Source organism: Taudactylus pleione, unplaced genomic scaffold (genome assembly GCF_031769625.1).
Source record: "Taudactylus pleione unplaced genomic scaffold, aTauple2 ptg000015l, whole genome shotgun sequence".
NCBI lineage: Eukaryota > Metazoa > Chordata > Amphibia > Anura > Myobatrachidae > Taudactylus > Taudactylus pleione.
Genome location: NW_028284417.1, coordinates 7,725,478 through 7,743,114, shown reverse-complemented (window position 1 = coordinate 7,743,114; position 17,637 = coordinate 7,725,478). Strand labels below are relative to the sequence as shown.

At 40.2% G+C, this 17,637-nt stretch overlaps 1 protein-coding gene across 2 annotated transcripts in view; it reads left to right on the top strand.

Annotated features, from left to right (window-relative positions):
- COL12A1 (collagen type XII alpha 1 chain) overlaps positions 1-17,637 on the top strand; it is a 195,690-nt gene that overhangs the window by 143,145 nt on the left and 34,908 nt on the right. For both annotated transcript variants that reach the window (XM_088471465.1, XM_088471474.1), the window contains 4 exons: positions 2,229-2,267; positions 2,355-2,493; positions 3,897-4,039; positions 12,586-12,695. In XM_088471465.1, coding sequence (XP_088327591.1) covers positions 2,229-2,267; positions 2,355-2,493; positions 3,897-4,039; positions 12,586-12,695 — 431 coding nt within the window. The remainder of the gene's footprint in view (positions 1-2,228; positions 2,268-2,354; positions 2,494-3,896; positions 4,040-12,585; positions 12,696-17,637) is intronic.

Here is a 17,637-nt window from a genome sequence, read left to right as displayed (position 1 = left end):
GTAGTTTTTGTAGTCTTTCTCCATTCTTGTCTAATTAGAATAAACTGAAGAATGAATGACTATTATTTTACTTGGTACCTTTGCTTATACCAATGCAAAGAGAAACTAATCCTGTCATTTGGGATAGAGGGTCTGATTCAGACCCGGTCGCAAGCGCTCGCAACCGGGTTGATGGTGGCCCACAGCACATGCCCACAACGGAGCCGGCTCCGTCGTGTGCATGCGCGAGACCCGGCTAGCACTCCGTTGCTCCGGGTCTCACACCAAAGGGGGCGAGCTGTCGATGGTGAGTGACAGCTCGCCCCATTTGGTGGGCGGGCTGGGGGGGTGGCTGCCCAAACGGAGGTGTTCCCATGAGAACGCCTGCCATTTGGGGGCGGCCCCACTGACATCACAAGTGATGTCAGTGGAGAGCTTCCGGCACTATTAGAGCTGAAAGCTCTCTGGGGCTTGCGATGGGCGAGACCCTACCACAAGGGTCTCATCGCAAGCCCGATGGTCGCGATGGTATTGACAATCGCAACCATCATCCTGGCCACTCGCAATAGCTGTGGGTGGTCACCCACAGCTATGCGAGCGGCCAAGAGGCCGCTCCAAAAAAAAAAGCCCGGCCCTGATTCAGAGTGAGTGCTCTGTCAGAGCGAGTGGCTCTGAATAAGGCCCAGAGTCCTAGACAAGGTAATAGGGGAATACAATATGAGGACTGTATAGGAAAAATTAGCTGATAAACAGCGCACTGCAGTACAGAAAAGAATGAACACAACAGGTGCCTATGTTCCCTTTCCCCTTACATCTGATCAACTCACTGATCTACCAACTTGCATAGCGTGCAAGCAGAGATGGGTCTCCAATGGGTCTTTTGCACCCAGCATGGAGTAGGTGCATGTCCAGATACGAATGAAGATTGTATCCATATGGTATACAGTGGGCAGGATGACATTTCACATGCAGATGTACTGGTGAATTCTCACATTAGCATAAGCTAATAAGTAGGCTGTCTTAGCCATATAGAAAAGTGGCTGCAGAATTGTCCAACTCACAATCAGCCCCATTGCTTGAAATGTATATCAATATTATACTATTAAGCACCTGTTCTATTTTCTTACACTTTATTCCACTATGAAACAGCCTGTAAAGTGACAGTTGTGAGCTGACTGGTTGGTACTTTATCCCTCTCCACAGCTTAGTACATCACCCCCTATGGGGTGAATTCAATTAGACCTGATAATTTTTCAGGCAAATAAAACGGGATTTTAACACTTGACTTGCCTTTAGGAAATTCAATGAAATCCCATTTTATTTATCAAAAAAAATGATATGTTTTCGGGATAATACACATAAGATCCATGATAAGTGCCTCCCCCCATCCTCAGCTCTGCAGCAAATAGTTTTTCTTTTTTCTTTTAAAGTGTCCACGCCCGCGATTAGGCCATGCCCCCGTTAAGTGCCTGCTTCGGGGCTAATTAAATTAGCCAGGGGGATCAATTAGCCAGCTGAAAAGTACCGCAGCTAATAGAATTCTCCCCATTGTGTTTTAAAAACATTAGCTGAATTGTTATGGTATTAATTATGTTTTCTTGCTGACAGTTGTTGATATTTATTGTGCTGCTTGCTTCAAAATATGTTAAATGATTTGATGCTGCCAGATGTGAAGTTTATTTTCTTTAGTCGCTCTGTTTTAGAAACATATTATGATTTTGAATTAGGCTACAGATTAGACAAAGACAGAAATCCTCAAAAACTTTGAATCAATAGTTCAATTACAAATGAATAAGGTCACACTGACCTTTCTCCTAAGCACAGGCCAGAGGAATGTTACGATCAAGCTCCCAATTGAAAGTTGAGCTTTTCTTATTTCTAGGAATTTCAAACATGCCAAAAAAACTTAACAAACCTAACTCCAATTTCATAATAAATGACAGATCTGGAAATTAGTGTCGGTAAAAAGAACACTTTGTGTTCTTATGTAAGCATAGCTTCCATTTGCATTGTGAGCAATATTACCTTTCTAATAACTTTATAGAGTGTTACCAATAAGCATAATCCCAAAAGGTACATCACGTTATCCATGTCACGCTTCATATTTATGGATGGCTGAATTAAGATTCTAATGTCCGATCACTAATGCTTGTTATGACGCAATGATTTTTATTTGTAAATTCATAGATGTATGAGGTATTGTTTGATGCAAAGCATATGACATCAGCTTGTGAATGTTTGTTTTCTAGCCTGTCCACTTATTTACCTGGATGGATACACATCACCAGGTGAGGGTTCTTCTTTGTATACTGTCATAAACATATTGGAGTCCCTAATGTTTGGTCAGTGTACCCACACTTATGGTTCTCTTTAAGGCTTCAGGATGCTGGAAGCATACAACCTTACAGAGAAGACTTTTGCATCAGTCCAAGGTGTTTCCATGCAACCTGGTTCTTTCAACAGCTTCCCTGCGTACAATATTCAAAAAGATGCCTTCCTCTCTATACCTACCTCGTAAGTAAATGTACTATTTACATGATGTATGGACTGGAGTGATGCTTTACCTTCTGGAACATTGTTAGCAGGGCTTTATGGATGAGACAGTAGCTAGAATTTTTATTTTCCTGCACTGCACCTATGCAGTAGCGTCACTAAGGGGGTGCGGAGCGCAGTGGGTGTTACCATCCGATGAGGTGACACCAAAATGCCTCCTTAGTGACCTGCTTTGATGTTGTTGTGCAGCACCCGGCTCCAGGTTACTGAGGAGGAGCTGACAGTGCTGGGAGAGTCTCTTGGGGCAGCCCAGCATCTCTGGGAGTACTGGCAACGTCTCCAGAGTGATAAAAATGAGGGTGTGCCACAAGGCCATGCCCCTTTATAGTACTCTATTTGGCGCACTGGGTGACACTGACCCTGGTAATGTCACTGCACCTATGACATTGATTCTGACATTGTACCATATGTGCTCTGCATGTTTGTTGCATATTTGTTTGGGATTGCATTGGGTTTTCTGTTACACCTCTCCATACAAAGATATAATGGTCATAATTGGCTATTATGCTGCTGCCTACAATTGGCCATGGTGTGTTTGTACCTGGGATACGGTAACCATATATTTTAACCTACTTGAGTAGTGACTGATGGACCCAAATAAAATGATTGCACTGCACAATATATTGGCTATATAAGTAATAAATACATACTGTACTCTGAAACCACAGCTGTTTACTAAAGCCTATCCCTCTCCTAGCTTTACTACTCAAACTCATACACCCTTACTACTATCCCGATCTTCTAATATTGTTGTTGTTCTTGTTATTATAATATAATGGTTTATATTTTTTCCCTGAATATTTCCCTATTTTGTATTATTAACCAGTATTGTACTAATGTATGATTGAGGCAAATGTATAATTTATGTTTTTATGTTTTAAAAATATTTATTTTCTTATGTATATTTTTAGACTGAGTATTACCCTCGCCTATTTCTTTATAACCGTTTATATTGTGGATTGCATTAGTTTTGGAACATCACATTTTATACTTTGGTTGATCAAATGCACAATGTTTATGTCCTATAGTTATGGTTGAAAAAAAATATATTTTTGTAAATTACACTATACATAAATAAAATTTCAATGGGGGTTGGTCTGCACACCCTAAATTCCAAATATATATAAAGGTACCACACTGTTGTGACTGAAAATACAATACACAATCCAATCTGTCATTTATCAAAGTGTAAGTGGAAAGTAGATGGCTACAGTCACTGTTTATAAGTTATGTAGATTAGAATATACAATATTTCTGGTACTCTTGATCTAAAATGTATGTAAGAAAATAATTCTCTGTATTCCTTGTGTATTTATTGGTTGGCTTGTATAAGATTCTAGAATCTGCTGTCATTTTGTATATAGAGAACTGCATCCTGAAGGATTGCCACCTTCCTACACTATCATCTTATTATTCCGCCTGCTCCCAGACACTCCCGATGAGCCATTTTCTATATGGCAGGTTACAGACAAGGGTTATAAGCCTCAGGTCGGAGTGACCCTGGATGGTGAGTATATTTACTTTTATGAGTTTTGTCCAATTTCAAATTTCAGAATTACACAGCAGAAAAGTTCATAAGAGTTTAACTCATACTTGCCTACCCTCCCGATTTGGTCGGGATCCTCCCGAAAATCGGGTGCCGCTCCCAGCCTCCCGGGAAGGCAGGCAAGCCTCCCGGCAGCTTCCGACCCCTCCTGCCACCCCCCCCTGATTACATGAGAATCCCTGGCAGCGGGGTGGGGCCTGTGACACGATTCACACCAAATCGTGTAATTTTGGCCCCGCCCCCTGCTTCACAATGCTGAGATTATCGGCACTGTGTGCGGGGGATGGGCCAAAATTACGTTATTGCATGACCACGCCCCCCGCTCCACACACAACTGCCAGCCACGCCTCCAATTTTGCTGATCTGCCTTCCCCCTCCCGAAAGGGGCAGCCAGAAAGTTGGCATTTCTGGTTTAACTTTGCTCAAAGGTTTCTTTAGTTCCAATAGTTACCACTTCAGCTGTGGTGTTCCCACATCAGGGAGAAAGTGTCCTGTTTCACTTGAGGACATCTCAGTCATTCTGCTTTTGTAGCTGAAGTATATGTTGGTAGGTGTATCAAGCCACGCCAGCAAAAACAGACAATAGGGCAATTTGCTGCTTATCAAAGATAGAAGCCATCTCCTGTGATATCTAGATGTTACCAATGCATCAACTCCATCTCAGGATGGTGATAGTGAGCTGCAGTGTAGGAAAGTTATTTGTTTTCTTTCTTTTTTTTTGTAATAGCATTTACAAATGGTAGCCCAAGTCCAGGCTTCCAGGATAATGTACATGTGGGACCCTGCACTGTCCTGGCGGGCAGTAAGACTACTCTTACTGCTGCCAGTCTAGATAGATGAAATGCTGAGCGTCCTTCAACCACTCTGGTGATTTTTGTTATTAATCATTTGGGCCGAAAAAGATTTTGTATTGCAACAGGAAGAATTGAAAATCTTTATTTTCATGCCACGATAACTAAATAGTTTCTGAATTATCTGCAACTTTTATACACAGTATAAAAACACATTGGAGATAACAGGGAATAGATTGCTGTTAACACTAACATTTTAGATAACTAGGAATCTTTCAGATGCCATTAGATGCAAAGGCATAACTGAACTTTACCATTTCATTGTCAAAAACGGTACAGACAAAATAGAAGCCTTATAAAAATGAAACTTGCAACTACGTGGGGGGGTATCCAATAAATCTGTTGTCTCCCGTAAACCTGTGGTCACGTGGTACAATTTTCGTGGGATAACTTTTCTCCCTATCCTAATTAGGGATGTGCAGGCTCGGATAGGTTCGAGTTTGCACGTGGAGTTCGGATTTTTCCCTCCAAAAAAACGGAACTCAGAACGAGGCAAAACGTCATCTTACATGGACGAACATCATCATTCCTGGTCTTTTGTCATCCCTAATCCTAATACATGTTTTTCACAAAAAAAATAGGTAATTTTTCTCGGGAGAACTCTTCTCCAATTTTCATTTCCTCGAGAAACCTCTTCTCCATAGTAAAACACTGCGGTTTCGCGGAAAAGCTATCCAATTACAAGCGAGTGAAAACTTTTCAGGGGTTCGGGCTGGCTTTATCAACAATTTCTTTTCACCACTTCCGAGCAGGTGATAATTTGTGCAAATCCCCTATTTTTGACTAAAAATATCGGGACTTTGTGTAAAACCACTGGGACAGCCTCTTTAATGACTAATTAGGAGAACACAATTTTTTACTTATTTTATTTTGCCCATTATTGACATGTTATTATTGGGGTAAAAAAGTGTAGAAAAATGGGTTTAAAGTAGGGGTGTGCAACGGGCACTTTTCGTGTTTTGTGTTTTGGTTTTGGATCTGGATCTTTCTTCGTGTTTTGGATCTGGATTGGTTTTGCCAAAACCACCCTTCCGTGTTTTGGGTTCTGGGTTTTGTGTTTTGGATCTGTATTTTTTTTAAAAAAAGCATAAAAACAGCTAAAATCACAGAATTTGTGGGTTTTTCTGCTCCTATGCTATTATTAACCTCAATAACCTTAATTTCCACTCATTTCCAGTCTATTCTGAACACTGAACACCTCACAATAGTGTTTTTATGTCCAAAAGGTTGCACCGAGGTAGCTGGATGACTATGCTAAGAGATACGAGTGGGCGGCACAAACACGTGGTCCATCTAGGAGTGGCACTGCAGTGGCAGACAGGATGGCAGTTTGAAAAACTAGGCCCCAAACTATACATAATTCAAAGAAAAAAAAGAGGTGCAAGATGGAATTGTCCTTGGAGTTATGTTGTATAAACAGGATATGCACACTTTAACAAACCAAACATTTCAGCACCAGGGTCTGCCACACGACTGTGGCTGAAATGATTGGTTCGTTTGGGCCCCCACAAAACAAGCTGGCAATTAATCTGTCCCTGCACAAACTGGCTCTACGGAGGCAAGATGTCGTCCTCATCCTCCTCATCCACCGATTCCTCACCCTCTTCAGTGTTGTGTACATCCTCATCCTCACATAGTATTAATTCGTCCCCGCTGGAATCCACAACCACAGGTCCCTCTGTACGTTCTGTAGGCTGGTCTCCCTGGAAGAGTTGATAATTAATTTTATGAACATCATCTTCTCCACATTTTGTGGAAGCAACCTCCTACGCCTTTTGCTGACAAGGTTCCCGGCTGCACTAAACACTCTTTCGGAGTACACACTGGAGGGGGGGCAACTCAGGTAAAATAGAGCCAGTTTGTACAGGGACCTCCAAATTGCTTCTTTTTCCTGCCAGTACAGGTACGGACTGTCTGACATGCCTACTTGGATGCTGTCACCGATGTAATCCTTTAACAGACAGACGCACGCTTGTCGCTGCTGCTTTGAGGATGCAAGTGCGGCTACAGCCCACACAATTCACAAAGACAGAAAACAAAAGAAGAATATTTTTATTGTTTGTGGAGCGCACTTTGAGGGTTACACCACCCTTTAACAGACAGACGCACGCTTGTCACTGCTGCTTTGAGGATGCAAGTGCGGCTACCGCCCACACAATTCACAAAGACAGAAAAAAGAAGAATATTTTTATTGTTTGTGTAGCACACTTTGAGGGTGTCACCACCCTTTAACAGACAGACGCACGCTTGTCGCTGCTGCTTTGAGGATGCAAGTGCGGCTACATCGCACACAAGTCACAAACACATTAAAAAAATAGTTTTTTATTTTTTGGAGCACTTTGAGAGTTACACCACCCTTTAACAGACAGACGCACGCTTGTCGCTGCTGCTTTGAGGATGCAAGTGCGGCTACAGCCCACACAATTCACAAAGACAGAAAAAAAAGAACAATATTTTTATTGTCTGTGTAGCACACTTTGAGGGTGTCACCACCCTTTAACAGACAGACGCACGCTTGTCGCTGCTGCTTTGAGGACAGTATCATATGCAGTGACAGTAGACTTGTCAGAAATTGTTGGCACGTCCTTCAGTCCGGACCAGATGTCCAAACCAGCCCTTGACTTATGACACAGGCGCACGCTTGGCGCTGCTACTATGTTGATGCACGTGCGGCTACATCGCACACAAGTCACAAACACATTAAAAAAATAGTTTTTTATTTTTTGGAGCACTTTGAGGGTTACACCACCATTTAACAGACAGACGCACGCTTGTCGCTGCTGCTTTGAGGATGCAAGTGCGGCTACAGCCCACACAATTCACAAAGACAGAAAAAAGAAGAATATTTTTATTGTTTGTGTAGCACACTTTGAGGGTGTCACCACCCTTTAACAGACAGACGCACGCTTGTCGCTGCTGCTTTGAGGATGCAAGTGCGGCTACAGCCCACACAATTCACAAAGACAGAAAAAAAAAGAATATTTTTATTGTTTGTGTAGCACACTTTGAGGGTGTCACCACCCTTTAACAGACAGACGCACGCTTGTCGCTGCTGCTTTGAGGATGCAAGTGCGGCTACATCGCACACAAGTCACAAACACATTAAAAAATTGTTTTTTATTTTTTGGAGCACTTTGAGAGTTACACCACCCTTTAACAGACAGACGCACGCTTGTCGCTGCTGCTTTGAGGATGCAAGTGCGGCTACAGCCCACACAATTCACAAAGACAGATAAAAGAAGAATATTTTTATTGTTTGTGTAGCACACTTTGAGGGTGTCACCACCCTTTAACAGACAGACGCACGCTTGTCGCTGCTGCTTTGAGGATGCAAGTGCGGCTACAGCCCACACATTTCACAAAGACAGAAAAAAAAAGAACAATATTTTAATTGTTTGTGTAGCACACTTTGAGGGTGTCACCACCCTTTAACAGACAGACGCACGCTTGTCGCTGCTGCTTTGAGGATGCAAGTGCGGCTACAGCCCACACAATTCACAAAGACAGAAAAAAAAAGAACAATATTTTTATTGTTTGTGTAGCACACTTTGAGGGTGTCACCACCCTTTAACAGACAGACACACGCTTGTCGCTGCTGCTTTGAGGATGCAGGTGGAATCTAGACGGGATTTGGAACCGGGGACACACTACCTCCATCAATTGTCTAAATCCCACTGCACTAATGGCGGATACCGGACGCACGTCTAACACCAACATAGCAGTCAAGGCCTCAGTTATACGTTTTGCTTCAGGATGACTGCTGTCGTACTTCATCCTCATCGCTAGGGACTGTTGGAGGGTCAATTGTTTAGTAAAAGTAGTGATGTTCCTACTTCCTCTCTGGGATGATGAACAACTCCCAGCAGCAGCAATAGCACTAGGAGGAAGTGGTTCTTGATCTTTCCCTATTTTATTTTTATCGGAGAAAGTTTGGTCCTCCATTTATGTTATATTGATATATACGTGCGGCTAAAGCGCACACAAACACAGAAAATATTTTTTTATTTTTGCTGGAGAGTAGTGCACTTTGTGGGTTACACCACCCTTTAAGAAATGAGCCAGCCGGCTCTTTACTTGGCGCTGCTCCTTTGTTGATGCACGTGCAAGTCACAAACACAGAAAATATATATTTTTTTGGTTTGGAGTGTACTTTGGGGGTTACAGCACCCTTTAACAGTCAAGCCAGCCGGCCCTTTACTTATGACACAGGCGCACGCTTGGCACTACTTTGTTGATGCACGTGGTGCTACTGCGCACACAATTCACAAACACAGAAAATAATTTTTTTTTTGGTTTGGACTGGAGTGTACTTTGGGGGTTACAGCACCCTTTAACGGTCAAGCCAGCCGGCCCTTTACTTATGACACAGGCGCACGCTTGGCACTACTTTGTTGATGCACGTGCGGCTACTGCGCACACAATTCACAAACAAAGAAAATTATTTTTTTTTTTGGTTTGGACTGGAGTGTGCTTTGGGGGTTACTGCACCCTTTAACAGTCAAGCCAGCCGGCCCTTTACTTATGACACAGGCGCACGCTTGGCACTACTTTGTTGATGCACGTGCGGCTACTGCGCACACAATTCACAAACACACAAAAAATATTATTTGTTTAGCACTTGGGGGGAGCACCCCTGATGGACAGAGCACCCCCTGGACAACACTACAGCACCCCTTTAGGACTGGGACACTGCACAGGACTTTGGAGTGGACACAGCCCCTATGGAGAACTGACTGCACAACACAGTCCAGCCAGCCCCTATGGACTTTGAAGTAGTGGACACAGCCCCTATTAACAACAGCAGCACAGCACAACACAGCCAGCCCCTATGGACTTTGAAGTAGTGGACAACAGCAGCACAGCGCAGCACAGCACAGCACAACACTACTCTGCACTACACTACACTACACTACACAGCCCAGCCAGCCCTAACTCCCACCCTCCCTCTTCACTGTCCACAGCCGAGTGAGAAAATGGCGCCAACGCAGGTACCTTATATAGGATCCAAAACCCGCGAGACTCGGAAGGCGGGATGATGACGTTTTGCCTCGATTTCAGATCCGAGTCAGGCGGGAAAAGTCGAGCCTGACTCGGATCTGCCTCGGATCGGGGTGGCTCGGGGGGGTTCGGATTTCAGAAATCCGAACCCGCTCACCCCTAGTATAAAGTAGTGGGACACGTATATAGGGCTGCTGTATTAATGGGACGGATATTTTAAACATTGTAGGTGCAAGTTGCAGGTATAGTTTTAAAATGTTTTACAATTGCCCTATAATGACACAAATATAGTAACCCATTTTAATGTACCCCTAATTTAACTACAGCATTTATTTTGGGGAAAAGATATTGCTTTCTATAATTTTTTCATTGTTAGAAAAAAATGCATAAAGCAGCCATTTGACACAATTTAATATCCCCAAATCCTTGGATTATAGCCACTAACACACTTCTATACCATTACCCTACCTTAGTTTACCTTTTCTTTGCTGATTTTCCCATTTTCATATTTTCACCTGTACTTATCGCCTGGCATCCATGCAAGAATTATTGTGCGAATTGGTTATCTCCGGATAACACAATAAACAGGAATGCGCAAACATGCGATAAGCGACAAATTTGGACAAATGGTCCAAAAAGTGTTCTCCGGAGAAAACTTTCACGGCTAATTGGATACCCCCCTTGAATTCACAGGAAGCAATTTAATTGTTAGCGATGGCCGTGAGTTGACAGTGTTTGTACAACTTGCGGCCCCCAACATTGAAGATTTCCCTTTGCAGCCCATAGATGTGCGATGTTACTGTTCTCTAATTCTTTGTGATGTATGCATTCACATCCCCACTCCATAATGGATGGAGCAGGAAACATCTGTATAATGGTACACCTTAATGGATAGAGCAGGAAACATCTGTATAATGGTACACCTTAATGGATGGAGCAGGAAACATCTGTATAATGGTACACCTTAATGGATGGAGCAGGAAACATCTGTATAATGGTATACCTTAATGGATGGAGCAGGAAACATCTGTCTAATGGTATACCTTAATGGATGGAGCGGGAAACATCTGTATAATGGTATACCTGTATAATGGTATGCCTCAATGGATGGAGCGGGAAACATCTGTATAATGGTATACCTGTATAATGGTATACCTTAATGGATGGAGCAGGAAACATCTGTATAATGTAGGGATGTAAAAAACCGAACGGAACCGAGTAGAACCGAGCCTGCACATCCCTAGTATAATGGTATACCTGTATAATGGTATACCTTAATGGATGGAGCGGGAAACATCTGTATAATGGTATACCTGTATAATGGTATACCTTAATGGATGGAGCAGGAAACATCTGTATAATGGTATACCTGTATAATGGTATACCTTAATGGATGGAGCAGGAAACATCTGTATAATGGTATACCTGTATAATGGTATACCTTAATGGATGGAGCAGGAAACATCTGTATAATGGTATACCTGTATAATGGTATACCTTAATGGATGGAGCGGGAAACATCTGTATAATGGTATACCTGTATAATGGTATACCTAAATGGATGGAGCAGGAAACATCTGTATAATGGTATACCTGTATAATGGTATACCTAAATGGATGGAGCAGGAAACATCTGTATAATGGTATACCTTAATGGATGGAGCGGGAAACATCTGTATAATGGTATACCTGTATAATGGTATACCTTAATGGATGGAGCAGGAAACATCTGTATAATGGTATACCTTAATGGATGGAGCGGGAAACATCTGTATAATGGTATACCTGTATAATGGTATACCTTAATGGATGGAGCAGGAAACATCTGTATAATGGTATACCTTAATGGATGGAGCAGGAAACATCTGTATAATGGTATACCTTAATGGATGGAGCAGGAAACATCTGTATAATGGTATACCTGTATAATGGTATACCTTAATGGATGGAGCAGGAAACATCTGTATAATGGTATACCTTAATGGATGGAGCAGGAAACATCTGTATAATGGTATACCTTAAAATATAACATTTCTTTTTGCCTTACCCCTGTCCATCCCACTTGTTTTATACCAGTGCAGTTCTGAGTAAAACAAGAAAGTACCTAGGTGATGTCCTTGTTAAGCTTCATGAATTAAATACATAAAATGGACACAGGCTTAATTACTATTAAACTATTTACTATACTTTTCCCAGAGAAATCAAAGCATGTTTCGCCAAAAATGTTGCTGGGTCAGCTGAGTGATACTCAGAGCTCTGGTGATACAGGCTGGTGGCAGAAAGATGTGTCTGGTAGCTTCACTAGCTTTGCCTATCACACATATGCTTTCTTCCTATAATAAATAGACCCATATATGTGCGTAGATAACAGAGTTGTTTTTCCTTTAGATGTCAAATGTACTTGCAAGAACAAGACTGCCATGTCTGCAGTGTTTTAATGCCAGGAGTACATTTCAAATTGAGGTTTGGGGACAATAAAATAAAATATTTTAGGAGAAGCACTGCTTAATGCACTTACAGTGCCTTTTCTTATAATATGATTTAAGTTGAAATAACAATACTCCTGTAGTGATTTATATTACTTGAGCATTTAGCTTTGTTTCAGTATGTTTATGAATGAAGGTAAATAACAAATTCATTGCTAATTGCTGTCTGCAGGATCCAAGAAATCACTTTCATTCTTCAACAAGGGGGCTACAGGAGAGACTCAGACGGTGACATTTACTGGTGATGACATAAAGAAACTCTTCTATGGGAGCTTCCACAAGGTAAGCCATGGGCATATGTATATTAAAAAAAAATAAATATATATATATATATATATATATATATATATAGTAATAACTAATCTTATATGTGCATGAATAACAGCTATTTAATAATTTAGTTTATTAAATATTACATTATTATTTCCTGATTATTTGCACACTTCTCTTTACAGTCACACATATATTATGCCTGCCTCATTGATAATTGCTATGCCTGTATGAATAACATATTTCTATGATTTGTAATGCTGACTGTGTGGCGAGGCCACAGAGTGTGTAGTGCTTTACAAAATAAACGATGGTGATGATTTTGGATGTTGATCAAACAGAATAGTAATACTAGTTGTAATAGGAAATCTTTGCAGTATGTGAGACAGATAAAGTGACAAGATCAGCAGCTCTACATGGGTTCTAGGAATACAATGATTTGCACTAGATGGTTCTACTAAGTGTTCCCACTGTAAGATATGCAGGACATCCTCTTCCTCTACACATCTACTAGATGCACTTGTGATGGCACTTCCTGAGGCAGGAGAGTCAGGCTGCACCTTGATGTATGCTGAATGGGCCATCTAGGAAGGATGGGTGCTAAATTAAATATTTAGTTTTTAGTGCACTTCAAAAATGACCACCCATGTTTAAAGTTTGACATTCTATTTATTTTATTTTTTTACATTTGTCAGAAAAATAAATAACAGTGATGAGACGGCACTTGCTACTGTTTGACCTCTCTCTGCCTTGCCCTGTAAAACTCCCAATGTTAGTTTTGTAAATGAAAAAAACTTGACATTATGATATAGTACATATCCCTCTACTTGTTTTCATATCGATTGTTAGTCTTCCAGAGAAAGATAATGAGTTTAAACTTGGCCTGTAATGAACATTTCTGGCGTAGACTAGTGGATTTTATGGATAGCTGCTTTTTAGCTGCTGAACTTGGGATGTCACTTACTGCTGGGAAATGTTTGGCTTCATTCTTAAGATTCAAGTGTGAGTCTCTTTGAAAGAGAAACTGACTGTGTTTTGCATGTTCTAATGAAGCCATGATCTCACTTACAAATAACCTTGTGGAAGTACTAGTCACCCACTTGATTGAACCATTCATATTTTCCTTTCCTCTTTGTGGTATAGTGTATTCTGTTCTGTAGATTCTTATGTGGTTTACTGGCTGCACATTTAATTGTGGAACACAGTAGTTACTGTCAAGTTCAGCAATTTTTTAGAAATGTAGGAATGTGTATCTTATTTTGTAAAGTCTGTTGTCATGGTTTCAGTTTATATTCGTGGTGTCTATTAAAATATAACTATGTACTTATGGTCTCACCAATATGGCTTACAATATATACTGCATGTTTCAAATATCATTTCAGTTCTTTTAACTATTATTTTAACTATTAGTCAGTTTATTCACTGCTATAAATGAATTATACAATAGCAGCCACTAGAAATGTATTGTATATCACTTCCACATTTATGAAAAAAATCACATGAAATAGTTTGCATGAGTGTGTGGGAATGTGATATGTGCACAAAGGGGACACTGTATGAGCAAAAATGGGGACACTGTATGAGCAAAAATGGGACACTATGAGCAAAAAGGGGACACTGTATGAGCACAAAGGGGACACTGTATGAGTAAAAATGGGGACACTGTATGAGCACAAAGGGGACACTGTATGAGCACAAAGAGGACATTGTATGAGCAAAAAGGGGACTCTGTATGAGCAAAAATGTGGACACTGAATGAGCACAAAGGGGACACTGTATGAGCACAAAGGGGACACTATATGAGCAAAAAGGGGACATTGTATGAGCAAAAAGGGGACATTGTATGAGCAAAAATGGGGACATTGTATGAGCAAAAAGGGGACACTGTATGAGCAAAAATGGGGACATTGTATGAGCACAAAGGGGACACTGTATGAGCACAAAGGGGACACTGTATGAGCACAAAGGGGACACTGTATGAACACAAAGGGGACATTGTATGAGCACAAAGGGGACACTGTATGAGCACAAAGGGGACATTGTATGAGCACAAAGGGGACATTGTATGAGCAAAAATGGGGACATTGTATGAGCACAAAGGGGACACTGTATGAGCAAAAATGGGGACATTGTATGAGCACAAAGGGGACACTGTATGAGCACAAATGGAACACTACGAGCAAAAAGGGGACACTGTATGAGCACAAAGGGGACATTGTATGAGCAAAAAGGGGACATTGTATGAGAAAAAAGGGGACATTGTATGAGCAAAAATGGGGACATTGTATGAGCACAAAGGGGACACTGTATGAGCAAAAATGGGGACATTGTATGAGCACAAAGGGGACACTGTATGAGCACATAGGGGACATTGTATGACCACAAAGGGGACACTGTATGAGCACAAAGGGGACACTGTATGAGCAGAAATGGGGACATTGTATGAGCAAAATTGTGGATATTGAAATATGTTTATAATTTCTCATGGGATGTGTATATTTTTGGTTTTGTCGTGTACCAGATAAACACAAGTTGATGCTTCTAGGAGTAGGCCTTTCATTTTATTTATGATGAAGGTTTAATTATAAATGTGGATCTTTTACCTCCTTACTTTCCGTTCCCTTTGCACCATCACTGCACACATGCACTCTGTCCATTTCCCACAAATAAATAGGGTTACAGTATTTAATTACTCTGTTTCTTTGCAAACAATTAACAAGTCAAAGAGCACACTCTTTATTGAACCTTCTACCCCATATCTCATCATCTACACAATCACAACCCACATCTTAACATCTTACATGTGTGCCATCTCAGGTGCACCTTGATGCTCCACAATATAGCAGAATTAACCTTCACCGCCTTAGAGATTACGGATGATTTCAGCAAAGGAATATGTAAAAGGAGCAACTGAATAGGCCCCAATGTAATGATTAATATTATTACCATGTCTGTGTGACCTCCATATGCCATAGCTCCACCTTGGAGCACTCCTTCAATGGATGGTCAAGCTTAGTGTCCATGTAAGCCTTAAGGCAACACTTGGAGGATTTGTCTTTGGCTTATAGGGTAGAGTGGGAAAATGCCACTCTTGCCACCATATTTGCCTTGATATATAGAGCTCTAAGTATAAGGAACACAAAAGTATTATATTGCTAATTAAAATCCTAAATGTTTTAATTTCTTTGGCAAAAAATCAACTACTTATGTACTTAATAATATACTCCAAAATATAAAGGTGGGAGGGTCTGTTCTTTGTACTTTTATATTGCCATCTAACTTCTCTATCGCTTCTTTATGTCACTCGTTTTCAAACTAGAGGGTGCTATATCCCATATAAACGAAATGATATATTTGCTTAGTCAGTGAGTTCTGATGTCATCACTTTGGAATTAGTCATGGGTTTATACATGAAGGTTCATGCCAAGTAAGGCTGGCTAGACGTACACAGAGGGCCAAGGCATGAAGAAGGCCAACATTTGACAATCTTTAAACTTCTCAATGTTTTATATTGTAATGGCTGTTTTCATGGTAACTAAAAAGCTAAACTACAACGTGATCCTAAATTATAAGGATTTGGTGACAAATCACTAAATAAATGAGATCTTAGTCTCTTGAAGGATTTGTCTTTAGCTTATTGAGAAGAATTTTAGAAGAAAACTATACTGTATGTGTCCCCAGAGAGCAATGTCACATTAACCACCATTCAATGAATGCGTTTTTTTCTACAGAAGCCTGTAATGTGCTGCATATTGGTTTTATTATACCAATTATAATTTTGTTTCCACAAACATACCTTTAACAAACATAAACTTTTATAGTTATTTAACACAAAAACCAAACAATACCATTGACATAATGTATATACTAAATAATTTCTAAGGTGTAAATGTATATATATATATATATATATATATATATATATATATATATATATCCAAGGAAATGGCAAGGGCTGTTTTTAACGAAGTACATGTAGGAAAATTTGTTTTTATTTGAACTTCATGCCAAGTATTTCAAAATAGTTTTGGTAACTGGGGCTGGAATTTGATCTTGACTTTGTGCTACTGCCAGCAGAATGAGTTATCAGGAGCCTGCATTTACAGATCTCCATTCTGTGCTCGTAAGAAAGAACACTGACAATAAAATAGGTTTTAGTGAAATATCAGTAATATGTAATGTAATGGTGACTCATGAATCATAGAGAAACATATTAGGATAAACTTACAGTGATGATAAAATAAGCAGTTTAAAAATGCACCCTTTAACCTATTACAGTGGGATGTAGGTAACTTGTCAATAATCTAAATGTGTTTTTTATTCCTAAATTAGTGCACAATATGTGTGATCAGAGGAAAATAAAGAAGTGAATGTACAAATAAAATAATGTTTTACTTTAATTACCATTAAAATGAGATATTGGTCTATTGTTGTGAAATGCTGAATGATTATATTAATTATAGACTAGTACTAGATACAAAATATATTCAAGTAAAATCCTCAATGAAAATTGCTTTGCCCACATGTATCATTTTTCATAAACGACCATCCTCCTACCTCTGTGGGGCAGCTCTATTTCATTTGTGTCCAAAACAAGCCCTAATTACAGAAACACATAACACTGCCATGAGCTAGATAACTGATCTGCTATGTCAGCAAAAAACAGCTAGGTCAGTGCACATAATGCATAACCTTGATATTCATTATCCGCCCATTTATTATTGATGGTAGGTAACATTTCCAGCCAACCACCCATCCAACTTGCTTTAGACCAAAGCTGTTAATTGTAATAGCATTCTAAATAGACTAAGAATCAATTAATGCAAATTAAGGAAAAAAATACTAATCTGCTAACATAACCTTTTTCCTTATATGTAATCTTTTCGACAAAGTACAAATGAAGAAGGCTGCTATTTTAATATTATGTATAATATACAATATTAACTAGTATAAC